At 29.3% G+C, this 16,968-nt stretch overlaps 1 protein-coding gene across 4 annotated transcripts in view; it reads right to left on the bottom strand.

The window, feature by feature from the left end:
* TrpA1 (Transient receptor potential cation channel A1) overlaps positions 1-16,968 on the bottom strand; it is a 48,878-nt gene that overhangs the window by 23,622 nt on the left and 8,288 nt on the right. For all 4 annotated transcript variants that reach the window (XM_076408707.1, XM_076408709.1, XM_076408708.1 and 1 more), the window contains exons 4-5: positions 6,287-6,443; positions 2,853-2,943 (exon numbers count right to left, since the gene is read on the bottom strand). In XM_076408707.1, the coding sequence (XP_076264822.1) occupies positions 2,853-2,943; positions 6,287-6,443 (248 nt within the window). The remainder of the gene's footprint in view (positions 1-2,852; positions 2,944-6,286; positions 6,444-16,968) is intronic.

Raw genomic sequence — 16,968 nt, 5'->3', positions numbered from 1 at the left:
TTAATAGACTTACTTCTATTAATAAACTATAAAACTCCATTAGCTCTTAAGCTGGAACAAGAAACGTGTGCAAAGCTTTCTCGGCTTTAGTTTAAAATACGATCTTTTCAACAATTTTATTTTAATTTATATTCTACTCATGTAACTTTTATCTTCTTTGAAACTACGTATTGTTATGTGTGATATTTTGTATAATTTTTTGAATATATATTGTTTTAATTAAAGAAGTCCTAACCTATCTTTTAATTTAATTAAATTATTTTGAAAGATACATTGTGTTTCAAGATTTCACGAAAGGATGAGAAAACAGATTTCAAATGAGGGAGGCATTTTGCACTAAACTATTAATAAATTGGTTTGACTTAGTAGGAGCCCGAGAGAGAGATTTCCAAGACTTGATCAAATTGTCACGTACTTCACATGTAGTCTTCATGTTCCTAAACCTAACTCGTAGTTATAATATTCAAGAGTTATTTAACAGAATACGCTAATTGTACCAATTCTTAGTCGTCAGTTCTAGCTTCTGATCGTAATATGATTCAAAAATGTTATTTATCACTTTTAAATAGACATAATTTGAGTGCCAGACTTATCAGGAAGTAGAAAATTAGTTGTAGATTTCCAAGGACTAATTTTCACAAAAATTGAAAATTTATGAAAGAATGAGACAACGGATTTCAAATGAGGAAGGTTATATTTCAGACTAAACTCTTAATAAATTGGTTTGTGTTATTAGAAGCACGAGAGGGAAATTTCTAAGACTAGATCAAATTGTCACGGACTTATTTGACAAAATACAATAATTGTACCAATACTTAGTCGCCAGTCCCAGCTTCTGATCAAAATACGATTCAAAAATAGTATTTCTTTAATAAAATTTTTATTAGATACGCTTAGTACAATCTTAATTATAAATTAATTTATTACTACATTTCATTTGTAGTTGGATTAGTGCACAAGCAAGACGAGTGCGAGAAAATACATCAATATGTATTCCCCAATAAAAATAACATTTATCACCTTAAAATAGACATAAATTGATTGTCAGTCTTATCAGGAAGTAGAAGATATTAGTTTAGATTTCGAAGCACTAATTCTCACAAAAATTGAGTGTATTAAAAAGCACTAGAATTATATTTTCAATCAGAAGTAATCGCTTGTATAAAGCATAATGTCGTCTACATTTTTATGAAATTTTTGAGGAGAGATAATGTCACAACTATAGAAAAAAGTCACAAGTATAATTTAATAACAAACCCGTACCGGACACATTTGCTTTGAACTAATGTTGGGAACTATCGACTGAAATCGCCTACCGACCGTTTATTAATTGACTATATTTTGCTATCGACTATTTCAGTCCCTATTTTTGGTTCGACTGATTTTACTACTTTTTACCAGTGACAGTTTCAGTCTACTATTTTCAGCCGCTATTTTCGGTCCGACTGATTTTGTTGCTATTTACTATCGACTGTTTCAGTCGTGTACATTTAGTTACTATTTTTGGTTCTACTAGTTTCATTCGACTGATTTTTAACGTTCTGGCTATATCGTCCTAGCCGCGATCTCGACAAAAATATACCCAACTTATGCTTACATAAATATGTAATATATATAGTTTTATGATTTTTTTGTAGTTTGCTTGTAAATAACAATATATTGTATATAAATATAGCAGTAGTTTGGAACGATATTTTTCAAGATTGTTAATGTAATAGGGTAAAAAGATTAAAATAAAAATTAAAAAATGATAAATAGTAAAATAATTTTGACTTTTTTTATGACAATAATAGGTAATATTTCGAGTACTCTAATTTTTGTTAAAACATATTTCTATTCAATAATAAATAAAGCATTTACTTTATTTAAAAAAGTTCTAGTAGTTATTGTGCGATCATTTTTAATTATTTCATAAATTAATTTTTTTTCTTTTTAGTTATTAATAAGAAATTATAACATTAATTAGACATTTGCTTAATTTTTATTTAGTATTTATGGTTATTTTTTAGTTCTTTTAGTTCTTTAGTTTTTAGATTTTGTTTAAGTTCTATTGTATTGTCTATATTTATTATAGTATATTATTTGAAAATAGCAATTAGCATATTATATGATAAAGTATTTGTGGGGTATTATTCCATTCCATAGAAAAATTCCTTTCCTTTTTATAGATCCACAGAACATTTAAATATAAAAGTAATCCTGCTTCGTTAAAATGAAATTATTAATTGCAAGTTAATAATATCCAATAATAATTTTTTTCCTTTTCTTTTTTAAAGCTAGTGCGTGAAGAAATTTGTACATCTCCGTCTCGTTTATACTATCGTTGGAAAATAGAAACGCATATAAAATTAACTGCTCCAACCAATTATCCCCGTCCTTTCCTCCCTCACAATGTATAGAGGAAAGAGATCGTTCAACTTCGTCTGACATCACGAATTGACTAAAGCAGGCGAACTGTGCATTAAGCAGTAATTGCATAGTTATTGCCATTTTCAGTTCCTAGATTGACTATCAACGGCTTCGACTGTTTTTCGACTATCGACTGGTTGAACTGTTTCCAGATGATAATTCCCAACGCTACTTTAAACTTTAATTCGAATTTAAAGTTGAATTTCATAGGTACTAGATCCAACATCAGTCTTTACTAAAAGGGAGTATTACCTCCATTATATATAACCACAAATTATATTATTTATATGTGAAAATAGTCGTAATTTTATTCTGATTTGGTATTAAGTGAATTATTTTAATATACTTTACATATGAATTTGAATTTACGCGATTTCATTTTTCATTTCATTACAATAAAAAATATTTATAATATTGGAACATTTTAATTTCTTGCTATTTACCTTGTTAGTAAAAAATCTATTGCATCTAATGCTTCATATTCAACAGCTACATGTAGTGGCGTATTCCCTGCGTTATCTTGGGCATTTAAGTCTGGAAAAAGGAGAAAATACTGGTTTAATAGCGTGTAATAAAACCGTTTGTATTTATGAGAACAAGTTTTATATTTCACCTTACCCTACCATATTCTTTATGTTAAAGTAGTTTATACCTTCCAAAGTAACATATTTTCTAATATAATATTCACCATTTTAGTATTATATTAAATATAAAAAGATATGATTTTTATATTAGGATAATACTGTTTCAAAACTAATATAAATCAACCTTGATATTAAGTTAAAAAAAAACCAAAACCACTGGGTTAATTGTGATTAAATATTGAGAAATTATTATGAAAGAACGAAACCTTATGTTTGAATCAAAATATTTTCAATTTTCCTTCTTTATATAAGCAAGAATGTTTTATATTTTGAGATTATATATGACCCAACAAAATATCTTCGTAAGATGGTGATCATGGCTGAAGGAGTAATGATGAATCTGCGTCACATTTAAATGATGGTATCTATATTTTCATACCTAATTATGAAGATTATGGAAGATTATGTATGCATGTTTGTTGGATAATAAATTATCTGAAAGTTTAGTAATTTTGCCCATTTATGTCGAAACGTATACCAAAACTTTGCAATTATAATTGTAAACTTTTAATGATTCCACCATTAGATGAGACCTTGTTTAATGAGTATTCAATTTAAACAAATAATTAAAGAAAACTTTGCTAATTGTCAGGTAGACTTATGTTTTTTTTGAGTAGTGTTATTTCTATTATAATTAAAATGTTTTTTTTACTTTCAGGTAGCTATTTTATTAACGAACGAACGAACGTATTTTCTGATATAGCCCATATATTTCTTAGAAAGTTTCAGGAAAAAATGTTAAACAAATCAAGTTCAAGAATAGCTTTTAAAATTTACAATAATGCTCCGAGTAATTGATACTAGTTAAACAAATAGCCGGCCCTATCTCAGTCTCTGGTGAAATAATGTTTATACATGTCACTGCTGTATTTTTTAATATATGAACCTCACTACACAACACTACACAAGATCAAGTGGTTTGATACTTTTGAGTCTGTGTCCTGTTCTGGTGGTATCTAAAAGTTGCAATATTTCAATATTTGTATGAGAATGGAGTCTTTTCTCATGCCCCATTGCAATTCTCTTGATTTCTAGACTAACTGTGGGTATCTGAAGGTCTCGATGTAGGTAATCAGTCCTATAGTATTTGGGTGCACCCACAATACCTCTCAGGACTTTATTCTGAAAAATTTGTATTTAATTTATGTTACTCTTTGCAGAACATCCCCATAATTGAACTCCGTATGTCCATATAGGTTTCAGTATTTGCTTATATAATAACAGTTTATTTTCCTATATTTCAATTCCAGTTCTTTTCTTTTCTTCTTTATATGTTCCTTCCAGCGAAATTTTATATCTATATTCATTCCGAGATATTTAGCGTTGTTGCTAATTATTTAACGTTATTGGTGTTGTACGATCTAGATACATATTTACTTTCATTAATTCTTATTTTCTAAGCTTGCGTCCAATTATTTATATTGTCACTTGACTGCTGTAATTTTCGTGAGGCTTCTTCACTATTGTCTCCGACAGCTATAATTGCAGTATCATCAGCAAATGTAGCCATCGTAATATTCTCCAATTGTGGCATATCACAAGTGTAGAGTAGATAGAGCCTTCATCCCAGTACACTTCCTTGTAGTACACCTGCTTTAACTTATTTTATTGTAGAGTAAGCTTCCCCTTATTGTGTGTTGTTTTGGTAGCATTTTCTGTAGTTTTTGAACAAGGCCTTCATGCCAAACCTTATTGAAGGCTTATGCTACATCTAAGAATATAGCTGAGCATACTTTTTTTTACTTTCGTAAGATTTGTCAATAAGATCTATTATTCTGTGGACCTGGTCAATTGTTGAGTGCTTGTTATAAACCCAAACTGTATGTTGGTATTAGGTTTTTTCTCTATCTGCATGTACTCTCATTACGTTTTTTATTTAAAATGACATATATTGAGAATATTTGATAGGAAAAACAAAATATTTTCCATCATTTTTTATCTCTTTCCTGGCAAAATATATTGTCGAAATAACGATATTGGCGATTTGACAGCGATTCAGTCATCGATCTATTGTTACATTTCTTCAAAATTCGAAACCATATACTGGCTAAGCCATGCTAACTATGCTGCGTTCGACAGAACTTCCCATTCAGACTATAATGATGTATCTTTACACAATTTTGAAACATGTGGCTAAACGTTGCTATGCAACAAGATAACTTCTGCTCCTTTTGTATCAAAATACATGCTAGAATTGTATTAATTGTATTAAATTAAAACACCACCTTGAGATCTTAATAAGAAATAATCGTAGTGCCTTCTATAATTCCAGAATAGTGTTGCGAGTCATCGTCAATGCCCCACATTTTGTCTCCAACAAATTATTTCAGCATGATACATAGAATATATATATATATATATATATATATATATATATATATATACATAGAATACTTTAGAACACATGACGAGTGTGATTTGAAGTGTAAGCACAAAGTACTCTGAAAGACAGTTAGTGCATTCCAATGCACCCGCCAAACAGTTAAAGGTGCAAGGTTACAGTGAAGTATGTAAGCTCAAACGCAAACTACCATACGAACTAATTAATAGACACATAAACTGAGATATAATAATCTGTAAAATAAGTTAGAATAGTCTTTAAAATAAGATAAAATGGACTTTAGAATAAGTTAGAAGTGTATCTAGAACAAGATTTAGATTATAAGTTTGTACAGCTGATTACTTACTGAAGCGATCTTCTACATGTCAGTATACTTAAATTATATCTACATGTCAGTATACTTAAATTATATAACGTAAACCATATAATAATACTTATTGCCCACGAGCAGATTATTGAAGTTCCAACAGATTAATAAAAAATATTCTATAATGAATTCATTCCGCAAGACAGAAATATTAGAATAAGGAATGTATATTGGATATTGGTTATTGTGCATTGGTATTTGTTTTTTATTATGTCTTAAGTATTAATCTAAGAATCAATGACTTAAAGGACAATATCAAAAAATTGTTCCAGGGATACTTTATTCGAAAAGATAAGAACTACACCGAATACATTTTTAAACTCGATGAAAGAATTAAATACTTTTAAACTTAAATAACCAATGAGAAATTTGGATTTTTATATGGAGAATAAAATAGTAATAGTGAATAAAGTGAATCGTGTATAAAACTGTTTTAATTTCATCTCAAGAATGTGTGCCACAGATTTTTTAAGAGGAAATAATGATTGATATTAATGTAATAATGTATTGATCATCAATTCTTACCTCCTCCTTGTTGTTTAATGAACTTCAAAATATTAACTCTGTTCCTGGAGGCTGCTTGATGAGCGGTCGTCCTTCCCCGAGGATCTTTGATTGATAAACGACTGGTGTCCTGGATATAAAGCTTCTGGAACATCTCCAAATTCCCACTTTCGGCCGCCTGAAAGTTCGACAAAAAGGAACGTGAAAACCGGTAGTGGACTGTAACGTTTTTCATAGAAATATGGCTGTTTGTTTTCACAGTCTCGGTTACTGGCAAAGTTAAATATTTGACGAAGTTAAATTTGGCGAGGATTCTTCTAATTATAAAACGGATATATATTTAGTTTATTCATTTAGGTAAATATGTCTTGCTGAATCGAACGACAATGCGATTTTTTACGTTTTTCTCTGTAGAGTTATTCTACATTTAATTTAGTTTGCATAACTATTTTCAAAACACGATATAAGTAACTAACGTTATTAGGCTTTTTAATTAATTCGTAGCTTTATACAAAATATGTGATAGGTAACATAGCATAGGTCCTTCTAACAGTCCGCTGTACTTGTACCGAGAAATCCAGGAATCAATTGTAGCAACAATTTACCGCCAGTAATGTGATTTTACGTTATTTTATCTCATTAAAGAGTAAATAATACTCGAATTTTATATAGAAGTACGCATTTTGATCGACATTTGACATGGAAAAAATATATAGTGATAAAACTCAAACAGTTTGGGCTTGAACTAAACCAAATACATTGGCTGATGGGCGTACATCTAAATTATCATTAGATAACAAGGTTTTGCTGTATAAGTCAATACTTAGGCCCATTTGAACCTATGGTATTGAACCGTGGGGTACTAGTAGCAAATCTAACAAAGCTATCCTCCGGTTCAAGTTCAAGTTCCAGAATAAAGTGCTGCGAGTCATCGTCGATGCCCTCCCTATATTACGTCTCCAACAAACTGATGCAGCGAGATATCCCCTTAGAACCAATAACGAGGGTGATTTGAAGTACTAGTGCGAAGTACTCTGAAGGACTATTAGTGCATCCCATTGCACTCGCTAAACAGTTAAATGTGTGCGATGACAGTGTAGTGCATAGGCTCAAACGCAAACTGTCATACGAACTGATTAATAGACACGTAGAGTGAGATTTAATAATCTCTAGAATAAGTTAGAATAGTCTTTAGAATAAGTTAGAATAGACTTAATATTTAGATTTTAAATTGTACAACAAATCTCATACTGAAGCGATCTTCTACATGTCAGGATAGTTATATTATATAACGGAAATCATATAATAATACTTATTGCCCACGGGTAGATTATTAAAGTTCTAAGAGATTAATAAATAAAAAAATATATAAAAGTAGATAGGGTGAAGTGGGTGCTAGAGGGTGAATTTCTTATGTACATTTATCTTGTGTAAATATTATGTAAAATTTTCACGACAATAATAATAGCCACTTCAGTCAGATGAGATCAAATTCAATGCTATTGGACCAATTCGTGTACCGAATGTGAGCACAAAGCTTATTAATTAGCGCAATGCAAGGATTGAGTTGAATCAGTATCTGATATTAATAACAACCCCCCTCTTAAGTAAGATTTTGTTAACATATTTTTGATACAAATTCGATTGTTACCAAAAAACTTTTATAGTATAATATTTTGAAATTGAAACTTTAAACGAATATTTAGTGATTGGAATCACGTCCCAAGACAAAAACTAATGATGGTTTCACTATTGTATTTTAACGCCGTACAATACTGACAAACTGTTTTCATTTCCACAATTGTAACTGATTTGCTGGCGACGTTGAACTGAGTCAGTCCAGTTCCAGTCCAGCTGCGAGATTATCTTCAATGTTTAATACATTATATATTCTAATCGCAGTTTGATATTAGTGATGGTAGTTCTCATAATTATTCGACAGCCAACAACAATATCGGTTTTTTCTGATAGTGAGACTATTGCGGACAGCGACAGTGGCCCTCTGTATGGATAAACATTTTTTTAGTAATTTTCTTTCAATTATTCCATATTTTGTAACTATATGTACCTTCCCTGAACTTATTTCAACATCAAAAATAGGTACTATCCAGTCGTTTTAAAGTTTATCCAGACTAACGAACACCAATTCATTTTTATAGATAAAAGAAAATGTAATTTTACGTTTAAGGCATAGTTTATGGTGAGTTTTGCCAGGGTTACTATTTATACTTCGAGCATTGGCAATACCGAATGTTATCGGATATTGGAGATGTCACTCATCTCGAAAACATCTATTTTTTAAAATATAATCTATGCTAAATACTTTATTTAAAAAAAAATCGCTATGAATTAAATACTAAGAATTCAGCTCCCAACAGCTGAAAATCGGAAAGTTGGTCTTTGTAATATTATAATAGAAAATACATAATAATGCTATTCATGTTTCGTAGATTGCTGGAGTTTTTATATCATTTTTAATTTCAAATGTTAAGAAGCATTTCTCTAAAAATGTAAAAGAACGCGTTTTAATTATGCCGGACTTTAATGGCCGTTAACAGGATACCGAACTTAATTTTTTGCATATAATATTAAAAGAACTCGTGAATATTCAAGTTGCTGTTGCATTTGCAATTTACAATCCTATTTTTTGTTCACTTAATGAATATGCTCAAAAAACCTGACAAACCTGCAGAACAAGTCGAATCTTACAGGCCTATATCGATATTACCTGAAATATCATAGCTATTTGAAAAATTTATATTTTAGCGTGTTAAACATTTGGTAATAATACCAGGTTTGCAGTTTAGTTTTTGAAATCACCATTCAACAATCAATCAAGTGCACAGAGTAACTGCGGCTATTGAAAGAGCGTTTGAGGAAAAGAAATACTGCCCTGCAATCTTCCTGGATGTCTCACAAGCTTTTGATCGGGTTTTGCATTTGGGATTAATCTGTAAGATGAGCAAATTGTTACCGCGTAACTATTGTCAATTGAGTCATACTTATTCCGAAGAAAATTTAGAGTGTCGCACGAAATGGCGTTCTCGACATTTAAAACTATCTCGGCTTGAGATTCATAAGGTAGCATCTTAGGACCTCTCCTGTATCTGCTCTACACTGCTGACATTCCAACAACAAAAGAAACACTACTTGAAACCTTTGTTGACGACACAATTATTATGGCCAAAGATATATCTTTGCCTAGGTCAATAGAAAAAGTACAAGTGGTAGTCAGCAAAACCTACAAAGGGACGAAATATTGGAAAATTCAACTTAACAGCTTCAAATTTCTCCATGTTATTTTTACATTGCGGCAAAATAATAAAGAATTTATTATATCACTCAATGGATGCGTGATTCCTCAAGCAGAATCAGCTAAATACCTTGGAATCCATCTTGACGATCGATTAGATTGGGAATATTAACATTAAAAAACGTTAGACAAAAAGCAAGACATATTAAGGCCAAAATAAAACAACTATGCAGGTTAATTGGAAGACACCCTCAACTAAATCTAAAATCAAAGAGGTTGATCTATAATACGATTATAAAGCCAATTTGGACCTATGGGGTGCAAATATGGGGTTGCACTATAAATTCAAATAAAGTAGTCATACAACGCTGTCAAAACAAGGTTCTTCGATTGATTACCAATGCCTATAGCTATGTAACTAACGAAGAACTCACGATAACCTGGAAATCAATCGGATTTGGGAAGTTATCCAAGATTTCGCCTTGAAACACTAAAGAAGGTATATTTTTATTGATTGCTAATTTAAAATATTGGTTGTACATGAGTTTTTCACTGAAAATGTGACTATATTTGTATAACAATATAAATTATTGTCAATCAGGAGCCAGAAAATATTTTTATTATTTAAAGCTAAAATCATATATTAAAAAATTGTTTTTTTAACATATTTTATAATCTCCTTTTACCAATTATGGATTTATCTGGACTGGACCTACAATTTAACGTGGGTTCCGAACCACGGTCCTCGGCATTAAGCCTACTGACTGGCGAGTGTCCAATTTAGAAATCATCCCAGAAGACATCTGGTCTTACCCAGCCTGGTTATTGGTGTGACTGGGATCATTTTCCTTGTCAGATTTTACACTCTTGCCTAGGACAATCACAAACATAAATTTACGACCATGTCCCAGCAGGATTCGAACCCGCGGCTATCGCAACAATAGGAAGACCGTCCTGTTGCCTTTACCACTGCGCTACCAAGCCGGCATTAAAATGTTATACAAAAAGTGATATGTAAAATAAATTATGGGGGGTACATTTAATTTATTTATTCAAGCGCTATTATGGTAAAAAAATAACATCTCATGTATAATCGACCAATTTGGACATATAAGGCAGTAAGTTTTAGCATCTTAAAATAAAACATCCCATTCTGTTTCAAGAAAATAGATATAAATGTTATATGGATCATTTTAAACCACCATCAATGCTATATAAAAAAAAATTTATCCGATGTTGAAGATGGATTCCAGCTTACAAAATGGCGCTCAATTTAAATCACTGTCAAATATGTGGAAATAATTGATCGATCAAGATTTTGTGAAGTTTCTCATGTAGTTGGCAGCACGGGTTTATATTTAACGATGACTACACTAGGATCTTCAACACCTTCAACAAAATTAGGATGTCAATTATATGTTATTTTCTTAAATAAACAATGATGCCGGTTTCTGAAGAATTATAATTTTTTTGGAAGAATAAATTTTAATATTTTGTTTATTTAGTACACTCAAACCTAGCAAGCTATGAATGAAGGAATAATATACATAAAAATTAAAAGAAAAACATTGTAAACTTTATGTATTATACAACATATTGGAAAATATTTTTCAAAAAACTACATATGAATACAATGTTGTTGAAAAATATTTCGTATAATAATTATTCTCTAGAATGCTGACCTAACTGAGTAGGATTTAATATTATGTTATTTTGAAATGCCATAAAAATAATTTATATCGTTATCGTTTAATATCTATTAGGATCACTAAAAATGTTTACGTAGCATTTTATAAAAGAATTATTGAATTATTATTGGTGATTTATAGCATGATATTATATTGATATATAACATTTTATTTGCTTTCTTAAATTGACAATTCTCTGTTAATTTATAACGATTATTTGTGTTTTCATTGTAATGCTGCGCAGTGATTTATCCATTGTTAAGGTAATAATGCACTGAACAAATATTCTCTCCATGTACAAACCCATAAATGATGTTGACAAAGATATAAACAATACACAGATGAATGCTATTTATATCAGTTGTTATGAAATTGAAATCGAACAACATCTAAAAGGTGAACTGCTGGTACAAAGCTAGATTGTTTTAAAAAAGAAAAGTTATTTTTAAAAGTAGAGAAATTATTATAAATTAAAAAAATGGAGAGATACATGACATATATTTAGAAAATGTATATTCACTTAAATTGAAATATCGGGTTATGTTTGTCATACGAGAAAACAAACGTGCAACAATTTTAATTAAAAGCTACCGCTACTTTTTATATCACCACGTGTCCATCATAAACAAGTGAAGTTTCAACTAGTCTGCGTGAATTTTTAATAAATAAAAATACGTCCAATGTTATTTTTAGATTTACTTTTTTAAATACTTGACATCAGTTAAAATATCAATAGGATTGTAAATTTGTATTAGTATTTTTCAAAATTAAAGTGTTTGCATGTATTCTGATCATTTTTCATTTAAAAAGACCTTTATAGAGAAAAATTGGCGATGCAAAAGTCTACTGTTTTTGAAAAACTACTTTATGACAATGCTACGTATTTATTTTACCAAGAAATCAAATTTATTTATGGAAAAAAGAAGTTTTTGAAAAAAAATTGTCGTTTAAAATAACGTAATTGTAAATGGATGCTAAATCGCTCCATATCTATGTGTGACGTAATTGTTTTGGTCGCATTGGTCTGTTTGAGTGAATACAGGTTTTATTTATACATTATTTTCATGATTTTGTATTTTAATTAGATATATTAATGGGTACCGATGGTGTGACGGTACCTAATATAATATTATATCCGTAAAAGTTCCTTAAATCTTGAAAGGCGGGAGCTCCCGATATATTTTGGACATTGGTAATTTATTCACAGCAATAAATCCACTCTAATGTGAGTATTTACTATATAAGGTACCATTAATTAAATCTAAAGTGTAATTAGCATAATATCGAGGTAAATAACATTTGAGGTTAGGCCTGCTTAGTTTTGTTTATTGTGTAAATGAGTGATATATTCCCTCTATTTCTATTATTTCTATTTACTTTTGGTTTATATTACGGTATCTTTGCAAGATTCGAATGCCAACACTACAGAAGAAAATGAACTTTGAAACGTCTGATCTTGCTCTGATAAAATCTTAGTATCCCCGCTTTTAGTTTGATAATTATATAATAGAAAATTGTGATCCATGATTAACATCTGCATAATATATACTCAGTAATAGTGAAGGTTAATATTCACTTTGTATGGTAAATGTCAAAACCATAGAATTTTATAGGTTGTTTAGGTTACTTAACAATTAGACTGTGTATTATTTATAGATGTTGCTGCTCAAATTACATGTAAATAATGTTCATTTATGTTTGAAATTTTATAAAAGCTGATGTAATTATTGACATACCATAAATAAATATTTCTTTCTTAATTTTAATACCATAATATTATTCTCTCAATAAGCTTCCAGTCCCTTATCTCGGTGTTTCTCTAAAATCGTAATTTATAAGTGCAGATATATTCAGTTGCTATAGATGTATGTAGGTCAAATGAAAATTGAGTAATTTAAAACACCACTGCTAAAACCTTTTTAGCGGAAAATTGCATTTCTCTTGGCAATCACATTTTCTTGTCTAATCATATCTCAAAGTTGAAAACCACTCAGTTGAAAACTGCTCATTTTATATCGTGTTAAACTTTTAATACAATTGAACAAATCATTACAAACTACATATATATATATATATAATGTCGAAATTTTTGTGTTTGGATAATAACTGAAAAACCAACAGAGCAAAATCAGGTAAATGTGGTGGCAATGAATTGACATGAGAATATATATAATAAGCTATATAATAAGATTGTTTAATAAATATATATTTAGTATATATTTAGTATAAATATATACTTAGTTACTTAAAAGTTAGTTACTACAAATATTTTGTTCCTGTCATATAAATGCTATTTTTTTAAACATAAAATTTATATTAGGAGGTATTGAAATGAGCTTTGAAAATGAACAAATAGTTCTATCAAGCATCAATTTCTATTCAAACTTATATTTAGTTAATATTTTGTGAAATTTTAGATAACAACAACTTTTGTTTCACCTTTCCCTTTTAAATATAATAAAATGGTATTACTTACCCGTTATGAAAGCGCATAAATAAGAAATTGGTGCATAAATCAATCACTTCAAATAATGCTACCTCTTATGTTTTCTATAATGTTAATGAATATATGCCAAGTCCGCTAAACATGATTTAGCTTTTAAATTATTAAATTTTAATATACCTCTTTGTCGGTTTATTCCAATATTTATAAAATAATAATATTATGTTTTATTATTTAAACGTTTTAAAGTACATAAACTGGGAGTATATTATATCAGTAATCTTTAATAAATTTTTTGATTTTATTTAAAGTTTTGAATTCGAAATAAACTTATTCATGAAATTCTGGTTCCAATTTTTTTCTCTTCTATCGTGATATACTCGGGGTCTCAATATTTACTTGAAAATAAAATGAATGGGACTCCAAAAGGCTCGCAAAGTCACGAGGCGTAAAGAGCAAGGTGGATTTATACCGAATAACGGTTGTATAGCTAGAATTTTCACACTCTGTTAGTTTATGGAGGGATGGATCAGATGCAAAATATGTCTGATTGTCATCTTTATCGAATGTCGTATGAATTCGAAATGCTCGATTCATTTGCGAGCTTTGCCGAAGTTCTCTAATGGAATTTCATTTTCAGTGTAATAATTATATTTAACAGCAGATTTGATGATGAATAAATACACATTATTGACAACAGAGAGACCATCGCATTGTGAAACCGGTCGATTTTATTCTGCTGAGTTGCAATTTGCAATAAAATAGCCACTATCTTTAGTTTAAACATATAAGTAACTGTATTAGTTCGTTCAGTTCTGATATGAACTATGGCACGCCTGTTAACTGTCAAAATTTAAATAATTTAGCTGTTTAAAGACTAAAATGTAGTATATCGAAACAGTACAGAAATATATAAGTTTGGTCTACATTATATTTTGGTTGGCGATCTGGATCAGGACGTATATATTGCATATCATGTTCAGCTATATTATGAAAATGTTCGTAAATACAATTATAAGACCGAAATGGTTTGGTTTGGTTGTAATAAATGTAACCGAATCTCTCATAGACTTCTGCCGCGATATCGACCTTTCAAATGTGAGAACCAATGATATTAGTTAAAATCATGTTTGAGAATTTCATAAAATAATTGGCACATAAATACATAAATAGTTTTATAAAATTATTTACTGTTATATTAATTAATTAATGAATGCAGGGACCATCATTTAATTAAAATTCTTGTTTAAGTTTTTTATACTATTTATTATACACAAGAACTTTTAAAATGTTATCAGTCCGAAATATTATTACTTTTATTTCATTTTGTTTACCCATTTCTAGATGAAATCATTCTAGCCGAGAAAACTCTTTGACAGCGTCCTTTGTTAAACGCAAATTAAACAGTTGAAATATCATGTTGGACCTTGTAATTTTACGCTTCTTGCAATTAAAAGTTCGAAAATGATGTATAATTAAGGGGAGTTATCGCTGGGGTTCAACATTATTTTTTAATTACTTTTGCTTTGAATTTCTTACACAACATAAATAGTATGTGAAAAATAAACTGTATGTTTTGACTTATAGCGTTAATAAAATTTTATATGTTGCAAAGATTATAAGCTGAAAATGTGGTAGAAAATTGTTCGTTTTGGGTATATTGAAACAGAAAAATTGGCAAATGGAAAGAAGAAATTTAGCTGTTACATTTGCTTAGCATCGGAATAAATCATCAGTGTTTTTCATTCAAGCGTTGCTTCTTGATAGCATGACTTGTTGACTAATATTCCAGTGTCCGAGTTCATTTTTATGAAGATTTTATTGAGCTGCTTTTTGGATTATTTTTAAAATGAGCAATTCGTGTTTTGTACGACGGAGGAGAGATGATATAGGTAGCTCTTTGAAAAGAATGGTACAGATTAATTCAAGCACTCAATAAATATTTTGGAAAAACTGGGTCTCTATTGAAGAACTATATTAATAAGTAAATATATATTTATTTACGTTAGTTAAGGCATAGCAGCTAATATAATACAATTATTAATATATAATCAATGTTTTGTTCACAAATAAGCCTTTAAAAGAATATAACATTTACATTTTTGCTAAAATACTCCATTGTAACTAAAAAATAGCGTAAAAAATTATCATTAGCCTTTTACATATTAAAACCACAAGACAAAACAGCATTTACCTCAATCCCTTTTCCTACTTGTTTTCTTTTTGCTCAAATATTTGTGGAATTTTAGTATGAACATATTATACATCCTTATAACTTAAGAAAAATTATAATTATGCTGATATTAAATTAAATATATCAAAGATTTATTTATTACCGTTTTTTGCCGAAAATATCTGCCTTTTTCTTCTTATAAAGCGTCAGTTTTTATTTTGGTAACGACATTTATCTGATTATCTTCCATTATCAGTTCACAAATAGTTTCCAATTTTTTCTTAAGTAACATGAAATTCATTGTGACTTGGTGAGTTCGATTTCAACGAAGTTAATTCTAATCTATAAGGATTTGAAAAAGGTCACCGACTCACGTGTGGTGAAAATACGTATAATTTTATTGGAAACAAGTTTTATATTAACCGAAAATATCTCTGTGTTATACAATTCTAAAGTTTTATAATTTTATCTGGTAACCTCGGTTTTATAAATGACTTGAGTAATATTAGCTCTGACAGGTTCATTATATTTTACTGATGTCCATACATATACAAATATGTTCATATAAATTTCCGTAATTACAAAATAGGACACGAATATGTGCGATATAGAGCAGAAATGTTAATTAGGTATAAAAAAATTCGTTATAAATAATTGGAAATATGAAAAAAGTTGTAAACAGTGGGGTTGTTTTGTTTATATTAATACTACATGAAACCATTCAAATAATTCTAGGTATGATAAATTTAATTAGCTGAAAGAACTATCAAATGTACAATGAACATTAATCCATTATTTATGAAATTGCTGGATCTGATTTTAAGGATTTGCTGATAAATACTTGGAAGTATAATAATGGCAAATAATCCACTATCAGCTGTATTCATCAAAACTTGTGCCTTAAGATTTATTATCACGAATTCAATGAAATACCTGTCGAAATTAACAAAATATGTGTTACTGAAAAAATGTGTAGTACTTTTTAATCTATTATTTAATAATTACTGAAATGATCTCATAAAAGAAATTCATTTTGGCGTATGGACAATAATCAACTACCAGCCGTATTCACCAAAAATTGTGCTTTCAGTTTTATTAATTTATTTTGATTAATATTTTTGGTGAATTTTTGAACCTTATTGTTTT

This window comes from Rhynchophorus ferrugineus, unplaced genomic scaffold, assembly GCF_030347505.1.
Source record: "Rhynchophorus ferrugineus isolate W39M unplaced genomic scaffold, kcgeb_rfMv2 rfM6, whole genome shotgun sequence".
Taxonomy (NCBI): domain Eukaryota; kingdom Metazoa; phylum Arthropoda; class Insecta; order Coleoptera; family Curculionidae; genus Rhynchophorus; species Rhynchophorus ferrugineus.
The sequence above is the reverse complement of the archived record's forward strand: the minus strand, read 5'-3'. Positions and strand labels throughout refer to the sequence as shown.